This window comes from Cherax quadricarinatus, chromosome 1, assembly GCF_038502225.1.
Source record: "Cherax quadricarinatus isolate ZL_2023a chromosome 1, ASM3850222v1, whole genome shotgun sequence".
In the NCBI taxonomy this organism is placed as follows: domain Eukaryota; kingdom Metazoa; phylum Arthropoda; class Malacostraca; order Decapoda; family Parastacidae; genus Cherax; species Cherax quadricarinatus.
In genome coordinates, this window is record NC_091292.1 from 63,284,133 (window position 1) to 63,299,299 (window position 15,167).

Sequence of the window (15,167 nt, forward strand, 5' to 3'; positions counted from 1 at the left end):
CATAAATTTTGGATATTTCCTCATCTATGAACTCTGGCCTACAAATACATAAAGCTCTCAAAAACATTGAGAAAACAGACAGTTTAACTCGATCCTTACTCTAGAAGACAGGCAGTGGAACCAAGCTACACTTCCAGTCAGACTAGGAGGCACTGGTGCACTACCTGCTTTTCTGTCCTCATGTATTGCATCCAGAGAGCTTGTAGCAGCGATTCTCCCTGAACATCTTAGGGACGAGATTGGAGTCCAGGACCAAAAGTTTATTGACGGAGTCATGATCTGGGATAATTTAACGGGCTCTGAAACCAGACCTGCTCCCCTCAACAACTACAAACAATCGCACTGGGATGGTCCAATAGTGGAAAATATAGCCTCAACAATGCTTCTGTGTGTGTCAGGGAAGGATAGAGCCCGCCTGCTGGCAGTGAGAGCCCCTCATGCAGGGGACTTTCTGTTGGCTGTTCCCAACTCCAGCCTTGGCACACGCCTCGACCCACAGACCATCCGCATCGGTGTTGCCTTTCGACTTGCCGCCCTTATTCTCGCCGAACACAGGTGTATTTGTGGCAGTGAAGCAGCAGACCGATTCGGGTACCATGGTCTTGTGTGCCGTAAATCCGAGGGAAAGATTGCAAGATAGGAGGTTAATAACATCAAGAGGACCCTCACAACAGCCGGATGCCCAGCAGTAAGGGAGCCACCCTGGCTATGCAGATGTGATGGCAGCCAGAAGCATCCAGATGGTATCACCCGTCAAGCCTGGACAGACGGGAAGCAGGTGGTGTGGGACTATACATGTGCATCTACCTTGGCTGATACCTATCTCCAATACACCAGGGAGGAAGGAGGGGCAGCTGCCAGCTTCAGGGAGTCCCAAAAGTCTAGAAAATATGGAGAACTTGCCCATCACTATATGTTTGTTCCCATAGGCTCAGAGACCCTTGGCTCATGGGGAAAGAATGCATCTAAATTCCTTAAGGAGCTGGGAAAAAGACTCATCAGGGTAACTAGGGATCCCAGGGCAGCTAGTTCTTTGTTCCAGCGGCTCAATGCGGCTGTTCAAAGGGATAATGCCTGCTGTATTTTGGGCACATGCCCCAACTCTGAGGAGCTGGATGAGATTTTCGCCTTATAATCGGTGATACACACGTAACAACATGTACCGTATACGCCACCTTTATATCAACAATGTATCTCTTAAATCTTCTGTACCATATTATGTAATATATATATATATATATATATATATATATATATATATATATATATATATATATATAGAGAGAGAGAGAGAGAGAGAGAGAGAGAGAGAGACTCGAACCTACGAACCTTAGAACAAGGTACGCAGTGTTTTACCAATCTACCCACACTGGACAATACGTTGGAGTCCAGCTTGCGCTAGACTTTGATCCAAAGCAGCCAGCTTTCAGGGAGAAGGCTTACAGCATGCATGGAATGAGATAAAAAGCTGTAAGCCTTCTCCCTGAAAGCTGGCTGCCTTGGATCAAAGTCTAGCGCAAGCTGGACTCCAAGGTATTGGTCCAGTGTGAGTAGTTTGGTAAAGCACTGCGTACCTTGTTACAAGGTTCGTAGGTTCGAGTCTCCTTCAGCCAGAGTTTACCTGGAGTTTACCTGGAGAGAGTTTCGGGGGTCAACGCCCCCGCGGCCCGGTCTGTGACCAGGCCTCCTGGTGGATCAGCCCCTGATCAACCAGTCTGTTGCTGCTGGCTGCACGCAAACCATTATTATTATTATAATCAAGGGGGAAGCGCTAAACCCGGAGGATTATACAGCGCCTGGGGGGGGATGTGGAAGGCATTCAGGCTTAATTCGGGGAACTGGAGCACAGATCCAATTCCCTAAATCAAGAGCCCCTCACCAACATCAAGGAACCTTCCTTGAGGGGTGCACGCAAACCAACGTACGAGCCACAGCCTGGCTGATCAGGAACTGACTTTAGGTGCTTGTCCAGTGCCAGCTTGAAGACTGCCAGGGGTCTGTTGGTAATCCCCCTTATGTGTGCTGGGAGGCAGTTGAACAGTCTCGGGCCCCTGACACTTATTGTATGGTCTCTTAACGTGCTAGTGACACCCCTGCTTTTCATTGGGGGGATGGTGCATCGTCTGCCAAGTCTTTTGCTTTCGTAGTGAGTGATTTTCGTGTGCAAGTTCGGTACTAGTCCCTCTAGGATTTTCCAGGTGTATATAATCATGTATCTCTCCCTCCTGCGTTCCAGGGAATACAGGTTTAGAAACCTCAAGCGCTCCCAGTAATTGAGGTGTTTTATCTCCGTTATGCGCGCCGTGAAAGTTCTCTGTACATTTTCTATGTCGGCAATTTCACCTGCCTTGAAAGGTGCTGTTAGAGTGCAGCAATATTCCAGCCTAGATAGATCAGTGTTTGTGTATATTTCGCCTGCTCTTGCGAATTCCTTGCATATATATATATATATATATATATATATATATATATATATATATATATATATATATATATATATATATATATAATGTGTGTGTGTGTTCTCACCTAGTTGTACTCACCTAGTTGAGGTTGCAGGGGTCGAGTCCGAGCTCCTGGCCCCGCCTCTTCACTGGTCGCTACTAGGTCACTCTCCCTGAACCGTGAGCTTTATCATACCTCTGCTTAAAGCTATGTATGGATCCTGCCTCCACTACTCTGTGGCTGAAGAAATACTTCCTAACACCCCTGTGATTCATCTGTGTCTTCAACTTCCAACTGTGTCCCCTTGTTACTGTGTCCAATCTCTGGAACATCCTGTCTTTGTCCACCTTGTCAGTTCCTCTCAGTATTTTGTATGTCGTTATCATGTCCCCCCTATCTCTCCTATCCTCCAGTGTCGTCAGGTTGATTTCCCTTAACCTCTCCTCGTAGGACATACCTCTTAACTCTGGGACTAGTCTTGTTGCAAACCATTGCACTTTCTCTAGTTTCTTTACGTGCTTGGCTAGGTGTGGGTTCCAAACTGGTGCCACATACTCCAATATGGGCCTAACGTACACGGTGTACAGGGTCCTGAACGATTCCTTATTGAGGTGTCGGAATGCTGTTCTGAGGTTTGCTAGGCGCCCATATGCTGCAGCCGTTATTTGGCTGATGTGCACTTCAGGAGATGTGTCTGGTATTATACTCACCCCATGATCTTTTTCCTTGAGTGAGGTTTGTAGTCTCTGGCCCCCTAGACTGTACTCCGTCTGCGGTCTTCTTTGCCCTTCCCCAATCTTCATGACTTTGCACTTGATGGGATTGAACTCCAGTAGCCAATTGCTGGACCAGGTCTGCAGCCTGTCCAGATCCCTTTGTAGTTCTGTCTGGTCTTCGATCGAGTGAATTCTTCTCGTCAACTTCACGTCATCTGCAAACATGGACACCTCAGAGTCTATTCCTTCCGTCATGTCGTTCACAAATATCAGAAACAGCACTGGTCCTAGGACTGACCCCTGTGGGACCCCGCTGGTCACAGGTGCCCACTCTGACACCTCGCCACGTACCATGACTCGCTGCTGTCTTCCTGACAAGTATTCCCTGATCCATTGTAGTGCCTTCCCTGTTATCCCTGCTTGGTCCTCCAGTTTTTGCACTAATCTCTTGTGTGGAACTGTGTCAAACGCCTTCTTGCAGTCCAAGAATATGTGTGTGTGTGTGTGTGTGTGTGTGTGTGTGTGTGTGTGTGTGTGTGTGTGTGTGTGTTAGTTACCATTTGGTCCTAGGCACATGTCGATTAGACACTAGGCCTGTTGTATGTGCATGCGTGTGTGTGTATGTCTGTCCGTGAGTGTGTGTGTGTGTGTGTGTGTGTGTGTGTGTGTGTTACCATTTAGTCCTAGGCACATGTCGATTAGACACCAGGCCTGTTGTATGTGCATGCGTGTGTGTGTGTGTGTGTGTGTGTACTCACCTATTTGTACTCACCTATTTGTGGTTGCAGGGGTCGAGTCCTAGCTCCTGGCCCCGCCTCTTCACCGGTTGCTACTAGACCCTCTCTCTCCCCGCTCCATGAGCTTTATCAAACCTCGTCTTAAAACTGTGTATGGTTCCTGCCTCCACTACGTCATTTTCTAGGCTATTCCACTGCCTTACAACTCTATGACTGAAGAAATACTTCCTACTATCTCTCTGACTCATTTGTGTCTTCAACTTCCAATTGTGGCCTCTTGTTTCTGTGTCCCCTCCCTGGAACATCCTGTCCTTGTCCACCTTGTCTATTCCACGCAGTATTTTATATGTCGTTATCATGTCTCCCCTGACCCTCCTGTCCTCCAGTGTCGTCAGGCCGATTTCCCTTAATCTTTCTTCATAGGACATTCCCCTTAGCTCTGGAACTAACCTTGTTGCAAACCTTTGTACTTTCTCTAGTTTCTTGACGTGCTTTATCAAGTGCGGGTTCCAAACAGGTGCTGCATACTCCAGTATGGGCCTGACATACACGGTGTACAGTGTCTTGAATGATTCCTTACTAAGGTGTCGGAATGCTGTTCTCAGGTTTGCCAGGCGCCCATATGCTGCAGCAGTTATCTGATTGATGTGTGCTTCCGGAGACATGCTCGGTGTTATACTCACCCCAAGATCTTTCTCCTTGAGTGAGGTTTGCAGTCTTTGGCCACCTAGCCTATACTCTGTCTGTGGTCTTCTGTGCCCTTCCCCTATCTTCATGACTTTGCATTTGGCAGGATTAAATTCGAGAAGCCATTTGCTGGACCAGGTGTCCAGTGTGTGTGTGTGTGTGTGTGTGTTGTAGAAGGTTGGTAGACAACAACCACCCAGCGAGGTACTACCGTCCTGCCAAGTGAGTGTGAAACGGAAACCTGCAATTGTTTTACATGATGGGAGGATTGTTGTCTTTTTTGCCTCACAAAAATGTAAAATTTCAGGTACGTCTTGCTTCTTCTACAAACACTTAGATCACACTACACATGAATGTACAAGAATATATATATACACCCTTCTGGATTTTCTTCTATTTTGTTAATAGTTCTTGTTTTTATTTATATCCTCTTATCTCCATGGGGACGTAGAACAGAATTCTTCCTCCGTAAGCCTTGAGTGTTGTAAGAGCCGATTAAAATGCACGGAGCAAGATACTAGTAACCCTCTTCGCCTGTATAAATTGATAAATTTAAAAAGAGAAACTTTCGTTTTTCTTTTTGAGCCACCCTGCCTCGGTGGGATACGGCCGGTTTATTGAAAAAAAAAAGTAATGAACGACTGTTATTGAGTACAGAGAGTCACTCACCAGAGGAGGAAGGCATCACCCAGGTAACCGGTCATCCCTCGTCTTTTTGAGGGAGAGCGTGACTCCGGGGTAGGTGTAGCTCTGGCGTGGGCGTGTGGGCGTAGCAAGAGGTCAGTCACAGCTTTAACTTTTTTCCCTTCCAGTCGGAGCCCATGTTGCTCTGCTGGGGGTAGTCACTTCCTGTTAACAGAATAAACAGGTGAAGATACACACACACACACACACACACACACACACACACACACACACACACACACACACATATACACACACACACACACACACACACACACACACACACACATACACACACACACACACATGAAACAGGCCAAGTATCCTATCGACAAGTGTCTTTGACTAACACACACTGAGTCAGTGACCACACGCGCACCTAAAGTGTTCCAGACACGCACATAATGAATTAGTCTTACATACTATGTCCCACATACGTACCTTCCGTGCCACACACGTACCGTGTCACATACACACCGTGTCACATACACACCGTGTCACATACACACGCATCTACCGTGTCACACCACAGCTCCTTCATTACATAAAATAACTAATCAGTAATTAGCTACCTCGAACCTACTGCTCTTACCACTTTCACTACAGAGATGTTCCATTGCTCTGGCTGACATTGCTTCTCACATTTTTAAACATTTGCCATATTCGGCACATTATTTTTATAACCTTATAGTCTTGTAGTAGAGGAACCACTCACTGTCAACTACTCTTGGCAACCACTCAAAAATCAATGCCACAAGCTTATATTTTAGACAGTAAATAATACCTGGGGCCCCTGGCCAGCAACTTCTCATTAAACAGTAAAGTGAAGGAGCAATCCTGAAGAACGTTTCACACTCTCAGCACACCCTTATAACGAACACACTCAGAGATTCTGAACACATTCATATTCTGAACTCTCACATTCTGAGGATACTGATATTCTGATATTCAGAGTACATTCATATTCTGAAAACACCGAGATTCTGAACACTATACTCAACACACTCAAATATTGACAACATTCACATCCCAAAAACAACCAAATTGTGGATGGAACGAAAGTTTGAGCACACTGAAGTTGCGATTAAGTTTATAATGTTAATTAAATTATCAGCTAAAAATAAAACTAGCGATATAATGAATCTGACTGTAACAAAAACATTGTTTATATACAGTCTACAACATAAATACATTCTCCAGTTCAGAGTATACAGGAACTCTTCAAATTATTGAATACAGGAACATTTTAATCTCATTAAAATGCAGCAAAATCCAAATAATTCCCTTATTCCCTGAGTCCAGCTCCAATATCTCATTGCACATAAAAACAAGGAAACAGAATTCGGCATGCGTTTTTAATGCAGATAAATATCAACACTGAAGATATATAGACAATCAGAAGAGGCTTCCACGAATTATCGCAGGAAAACTGATAGTTTTGCCTCAATAATATGGTAAACGTGCACCTTTGCGTTGCGTTTTGAGATTTTCATAGTAGGTTTAGTGCGTTACGCCTGCTGTCCATAGTGCTGCTGTCAGGTTTTTTTTAGACAGTTAATTGTACGGGTTAAGAGTTATTATTCTGTAAACAAACCATACCACGGGCGGGATTGAACCCGCGGTCAGAGAGTCTCAAAACTCCAGACCGTCGCTTTAGCCACTGGCAATCGTGCCATTACGATTTCGTGAGTCATATTATTCTGTCTCAGCTCATTTTAAAGCTCACTCTTATTTAAGGTATATTACCACCTCCCAGGATGCCACCCACAACATTAAGGTATACTTCCACCCCCCAGGATGACATCCACAACATCTATGGTATACTACCACCCCCAGGATGACACCCACAACATCTATGGTATACTACCACCCCCAGGATGCCACAGACAGTATCTATGGCATACTACCACCCCTAGGATGCCACCCACAACTCTAGGGTAGCAAATACCCTAGTGTCGTAGGTGGCATCCTTTTGGGATAATATACCTCCCCAGGATGCCACCCACAACAGTACCTGTTTGCTGCTAAGTGAACAGGTGCTCAGTCTGGGGAGTGAGCTCAGGCTCCTTTCGTTGTGCGATCCAGGAGGTCTGTCAATATTGACGTTGTCTATATCCCGGCAACGGGATATAGACAACGCTGTGGCAGTAAACAACGATAAAGTGACACGCTAGAGGAACATCATGGGACGAACTAGTTCTTCATTCAGTGTAATTGCTTAACTGAGACACCAAGAATAGAAAAGTCTGAGTGCACGACATGTGCACCTCCCCAGCTCGGTGAACATGTGCACTTCGGCAGCTCAATGAATATGTGCACTTCCGCAGCTCAGTACACGACATGTGCACTTCTGCAGTGGTAACTCTGACATGCGGCAGATCCAAGTAGCCTAATACTGACAATAGTGAAAAAATTGCCACGTTCCGTTCTCTGTAGCACAACAAAGGGCGAAATGTTTCTCAATCACAGCTAATTTTCCCACCTATCTTTTCTTCAGAAAAAGATGTGTTGTTATGGATTAACTTCACAGTTTAAACCTGAATTAGTTAGGTTTACAGATAGTTAAAAATACTAGCAACGCAAACCTTTTCTGATCCACGTTATTCAGGTGATCCTCGTTACTTAAGTTATCCTTGTTACTCGGGTGATCCTCGTTACTAAGATGATCCCTGACTGCCTTCTAAGCTGGCGCCACTCCGAGTACTGAATACGACATACACAGGGATCATGAAGAGTGTATTAAATGGGAGTATTCTAGAAGATTTACTGCAAGTTATCATCACACCACCATGAACACACTCCTTGATGACGTATGTACATCATCACGCCACCATGAACGCACTCCTTGATGACGTATGTACATCATCACGCCACCATGAACGCACTCCTTGATGACGTATGTACATCATCACGCCACCATGAACACACTCCTTGATGACGTATGTACATCACGCCACCATGAACACACTCCTTGATGACGTATGTACATCACGCCACCATGAACACACTCCTTGATGACGTATGTACATCATCACGCCACCATGAACACACTCCTTGATGACGTATGTACATCACGCCACCATGAACACACTCCTTGATGACGTATGTACATCACGCCACCATGAACACAGTCCTTGGTGACGTATGTACATCACGCCACCATGAACACACTCCTTGATGACGTATGTACATCATCACGCCACCATGAACACATACCTTGATGACGTATGCACATCATCACGCCACCATGAACACACATACCTTGATGACGTATGCACATCATCACGCCACCATGAACACCTTGATGACGTATGTACATCATCACGCCACCATGAGCACTCCTTGATGACGTATGTACATCATCACGCCACCATGAACACCTTGATGACGTATGTACATCATCACGCCACCATGAACACACTCCTTGATGACACATGTACATCACGCCACCATGAACACACACACCTTGATGACGTATGCACATCACGCCACCATGACCACACACACCTTGATGACGTATGTACATCACGCCACCATGAACACACACCTTGATGACGTATGTACATCACGCCACCATGAACACACACACCTTGATGACGTATGCACATCACGCCACCATGACCACACATACTTTGATGACGTATGTACATCACGCCACCATGAACACACACCTTGATGACGTATGTACATCACGCCACCATGAACACACTCCTTGATGACGTATGTACACCACTCCACCACGTCACCATGAACTTACTCCTTGATGACGTATGTGCATGAAGCCACCATGAACACACACACCTTGATGACGTATGTACATCATCACGCCACCATGAACACACACCTTGATGTATGTACATCATCACGCCACCAGGAACACACCTTGATGGCGTATGTACATCATCACGCCACCATGAACACACACCTTGATGTATGTACATCATCACGCCACCATGAACACACACCTTGATGTATGTACATCATCACGCCACCAGGAACACGCCTTGATGACGTATGTACATCATGCCACCATGAACACACTCCTTGATGACGTATGTACATCACGCCACCATGAACACGCCTTGATGACGTATGTACATCATGCCACCATGAACACACTCCTTGATGACGTATGTACATCACGCCACCATGAACACGCCTTGATGACGTATGTACATCATGCCACCATGAACACACTCCTTGATGACGTATGTACATCATCATGCCACCATGAACACACTCCTTGATGACGTATGTACATCATGCCACCATGAACACACTCCTTAATGACGTATGTACATCATGCCACCATGAACACGCTCCTTGATGACGTATGTACATCAACCCGCCACCATGAACACACTCCTTGATGACGTATGTACATCAACCCGCCACCATGAACACACTCCTTGATGACGTATGTACATCATGTCACCATGAACACACTCCTTAATGACGTATGTACATCATGCCACCATGAACACGCTCCTTGATGACGTATGTACATCAACCCGCCACCATGAACACACTCCTTGATGACGTATGTACATCATGCCACCATGAACACGCTCCTTGATGACGTATGTACATCAACCCGCCACCATGAACACACTCCTTAATGACGTATGTACATCACGCCACCATGAACACACTCCTTGATGACGTATGTACATCAACCCGCCACCATGAACACACTCCTTAATGACGTATGTACATCACGCCACCATGAACACACTCCTTAATGACGTATGTACATCATCACGCCACCATGAACACACTCCTTGATGACGTATGTACATCATCACGCCACCATGAGCACACCTTGATGACGTATGTACATCATCACGCCACCATGAGCACACCTTGATGACGTATGTACATCATCACGCCACCATGAACACACCTTGATGACGTATGGACATCATCACGCCACCATGAACACGCTCCTTGATGACGTATGTACATCACGCCACCATGAACACACTCCTTGATGACGTATGTACATCATCACGCCACCATGAACACACTCCTTGATGACGTATGGACATCCCGCCACCATGAAGACGCTCCTTGATGACGTATGTACATCACGCCACCATGAACACACTCCTTGATGACGTATGTACATCATCACACCACCAAGAGCACACCTTGATGACGTATAGACATCATCATGCCACCATGAACACGCTCCTTGATGTATGTACATCATCACGCCACCATGAACACATCTTGATGACGTATGTACATCATGCCACCATGAACACGCTCCTTGATGACGTATGTACATCAACCCGCCACCATGAACACACTCCTTAATGACGTATGTACATCATCACGCCACCATGTGGGTCCTTAACGAGTAGTTGAACATATCACTGGCAATAAGTATAAGGTTAGAGAAATTAGTACTGGTCAGTATAAAGAATCGCATTTAGATCATATGAAGTTAGTATGTGATGATAATGATGTTCCAACCCAGACTAATGTGACATACTCTGACAATCCTCCTGATCCTGTACTCTCTACCTCTGATACTCAGTCAGACGATCAACCTGAATGTCGTTATTCTCTACGTACACGACAGGTATTGAGAAATCCTCAAGTATCATTTGTAACTACCAATTCAGATTTGCCACAAATACAGCATGAGTTAGCCAGTGCAACAGAGTTTGATCCTCCCAGAGATGACACCCATTCTGCATATATCAATCTCACCCTAGCAGAGTTGGGGTTAAATGTAAATAACCTGTATAGATGAATAATTACAGTATCAACTTATCAGTATTCAAGAATTTTTTTTTGTGTTCACGTTCTCTCCGAATTCTGAGGGTTAACAGTCTAGATTTGAGTGCACCGAATCTGCCGTTCTGTTAAACACTTCTTTCTTTGTATATATTCCTTCCTCAGAATCCGTAGATCACATGGATACAGATCGATCGATCAAATTTTTTTTTATCACTTCTATTGTGTAATCCCAACGTTGAGTTTCATTCGATGAGTTGTGCTATATTATACCTTGTATTGCATTACAGTTTTATTACAGTTTCAATTATGTAAGCTTCCATTCCAATATTCTACTTATGTATGTTATAATGTTAAATTGTTGGGTACTTTGACGTTGTATAGAATCAGCCCATGCCGTACACCTGCTGTCTCTAGTTTGTATTAGTTGTATGCCGGGACTACATACGTTAGCGTCGCCGAGCTCTCAGTAGTAGTACCAGTTCCTAGTAACCAGTTACCAGTAACTAGTGTACCAGTAGATGACTCACTACCAACCGTCTGTGTGAATCATTGACTGTATTCACATTGCTGCTGACCATAGCAGGATTTCAAACACCCTCTCCCTGTAGACACTTGTGAGTCAGTCGTAGTTAGGCAGCAGAGAGAGACAGGTCGGCTGTTGGCGCTTTCCATACTTCCAGTTATATATTATACGTACTACCAGCCTACGTGAGTATTTTTACCCATCCACGTTTCGAAAACCCACATGACACAACCCCCTTCTTCCCCACCACAACCACCGTCTTCCCCACCACAACCCCCGTCTTCCCCACCACAACCCCCGTCTTCCCCACCACAACCCCTGTCTTCCCCACCACAACCCCCTTCTTCCCAACCACAATCCCCTTCTTCACCACAACCACCATCTTCCCCACCACAACCCCCTTCTTCCCCACCACAACCCCCTTCTTCCCCACCACAACCACCATCTTCCCCACCACAACCCCCGTCTTCCCCACCACAACCCCCTTCTTCCCCACCACAACTCCTGTCTTCCCCACCACAACCCCAGTCTTCCCCACCACAACCCCCGTCTTCCCCACCACAACCCCCGTCTTCCCCACCACAACCCCCTTCTTCCCCACCACAACCCCCTTCTTCCCCACCACAACCATCTTCCCCACCACAACCCCCTTCTTCACCACCACAACCCCCTTCTTCCCCACCACAACCCCCTTCTTCCCCACCACAACCCCCGTCTTCCCCACCACAACCCCCGTCGTCCCCACCACAACCCCCTTCTTCCCCACAACAACCACAGTCTTCCCCATCACAACCCCCATCTTCCCCACCACAACCCCCATCTTCCCCACCACAACCCCGGTCTTCCCCACCACAACCCCCGTCTTCCCCACCACAACCCCCGTCTTCCCCACCACAACCTTCTTCCCCACCACAACCCCCTTCCCCACCACAACCACCATCTTCCCCACCACAACCCCCTTCTTCCCCACCACAACCCCCTTCTTCCCCACCACAACCCCCTTCTTCCCCACCACAACCCCTTCTTTCCCACCACAACCACCGTCTTCCCCACCACAACCCCCGTCTTCCCCACCACAACCCCCGTCTTCCCCACCACAACCCCTGTGTTCCCCACCACAACCCCTGTCTTCCCCACCACAACCCCGTTCTTCCCCACCTCAACCCCGTTCTTCCCCACCACAACCCCCTTCTTCCCCACCCCAACCATCTTCCCCACCACAACCCCCGTCTTCCCCACCACAACCCCCTTATTCCCCACCACAATCCCCCTTCTTCCCCACCACAACCCCCTTCTCCACCACAACCACCATCTTTCCCACCACAACCCCCTTCTTCCCCACCACAACCACCATCTTCCCACCACAACCCCCGTCTTCCCCACCACAACCACCATCTTCCCCACCACAACCCTCGTCTTCCCCACCACAACCCCCGTCTTCCACACAACCCCCGTCTTCCCCACCACAACCCCCGTCTTCCCCACCACAACCCTCGTCTTCCCCACCACAACCCCCGTCTTCCCCACCACAACCCTCCGTCTTCCCCACCACAACCCCCGGATTCCCCACAACCCCCGTCTTCCCCACCACAACCCCAGTCTTCCCCACCACAACCCCCGTCTTCCCCACCACAACCCCCGTCTTCCCCACCACAACCCCCCTCTTCCCCACCACAACCCCCGTCTTCCCCACCACAACCCCCATCTTCCCCACCACAACCACCGTCTTCCCCACCACAACCCCCGTCTTTCCCACGACAACCCCCGTCTTCCCCACCACAACCCCCATCCTCCCAACCACAACCCCCGTCTTCCCCACCACAACCCCCGTCTTCCCCACCACAACCCCCTTCTTCCCCACCACAACCCCCTTCTTCCCCACCACAACCCCCATCTTCCCCACCACAACCCTCGTCTTCCCCACCACAACCCTCCGTCTTCCCACCACAACCCCTGTCTTCCCACCACAACCCCCGTCTTCCCCACCACAACCCCAATCTTCCCCACCACAACCCCCGTCTTCCCCACCACAACCCCCGTCTTCCCCACCACAACCCCCGTCTTCCGCACCACAACCCCCGTCTTCCCCACCACAACCCCCGGCTTCCCCACCACAACCACCGTCTTCCCCACCACAACCCCCGTCTTCCCCACCACAACCCCCGTCTTCCCCATCACAACCACCATCTTCCCCACCACAACCCCCTTCTTAACCACCACAACCCCCGTCTTCCCCACCACAACCCCTGTCTTCCCCACCACAACCCCTGTCTTCCCCGCCACAACCCCCGTCTTTCCCACCACAACCCCCGTCTTCCCCACCACAACCCCCGTCTTCCCCACCACAACCCCCGTCTTCCCCACCACAACCCCCGTCTTCCCCACCACAACCCCGTCTTCCCCACCACAACCACCATCTTCCCCACCACAACCCCCGTCTTCCCCACCACAACCCCCGTCTTCCCCACCACAACCACCATCTTCCCCACCACAACCCCCGGCGTCCCCACCACAACCCCCGTCTTCCCCACCACAACCCCCGTCTTCCCCACCACAACCCCCGTCTTCCCCACCACAACCCCCGTCTTCCCCACCACAACCCCCGTCTTCCCCACCACAACCACCATCTTCCCCACCACAACCCCCGTCTTCCCCACCACAACCACCATCTTCCCTACCACAACCCCCGTCTTCCCCACCACAACCCCCGTCTTCCCCACCACAACCACCATCTTCCCCACCACAACCCCCGTCTTCCCCACCACAACCCCCGTCTTCCCCACCATAACCCCCGTCTTCCCCACCACAACCACCATCTTCCCCACCACAACCCCCGTCTTCCCCCCCACAACCCCCCTCTTCCCCACCATAACCCCCGTCTTCCCCACCACAATCACCTTCTTCCCCACCACAACCCCCGTCTTCCCCACCACAACCCCCGTCTTCCTCACCACAACCACCATCTTCCCCACCACAACCCCCGTCTTCCCCACCACAACCCCCGTCTTCCCCACCACAACCCCCGTCTTCCCCACGCCGCCTCCCACTATGGACACACGACGCTGGGTGACGCACCCGGAGCGCCAAAAAAAAAAAAAAAAAAAAAAAAAAAAAAAAAAAAAAAAAAAAAAAAAAAAAACAGCGCGCACAGCAGCGTAAATCACAACAGTTGTTGAGTGCGCAGTTCAGCACAGTACAGCAGTGCACAGTACAGCAGTGCACAGTACAGCAGTGCGCAGTACAGCAGTGCACAGTCCAGCAGTGCACAGTACAGCAGTGCACAGTCCAGCAGTGCACAGTCCAGCAGTGCACAGTACAGCAGTGCACAGTCCAGTGCACAGTCCAGCAGTGCACAGTACAGCAGTGCACAGTCCAGCAGTGCACAGTCCAGCAGTGCACAGTCCAGCAGTGCACAGTCCAGCAGTGCACAGTACAGCAGTGCACAGTCCAGCAGTGCACAGTCCAGCAGTGCACAGTACAGCAGTGCACACCACACATGGTCACCACATACACCATCCTTAAAGAACACAAATCTCCCAATAAATACCCAGAGGTCAGGAGCTATGACTTGACCCCTGCAACCACAATTAGATAATCGCAGATGTAGAGAGTGTACAGAGATCCTTT

General features: G+C 48.6%; 1 protein-coding gene across 2 annotated transcripts in view; it reads right to left on the minus strand.

Moving 5' to 3' along the window:
• The window catches only part of LOC128685541 (glycine receptor subunit alpha-2-like), an 85,576-nt gene extending 80,133 nt beyond the window's left edge, over window positions 1-5,443 (minus strand). For both annotated transcript variants that reach the window (XM_070082520.1, XM_070082515.1), the window contains exon 1: window positions 5,255-5,443. In XM_070082520.1, coding sequence (XP_069938621.1) covers window positions 5,255-5,289 — 35 coding nt within the window. In that variant the 5' untranslated portion in view covers window positions 5,290-5,443. The remainder of the gene's footprint in view (window positions 1-5,254) is intronic.
• Window positions 5,444-15,167: the final 9,724 nt, after the last annotated feature.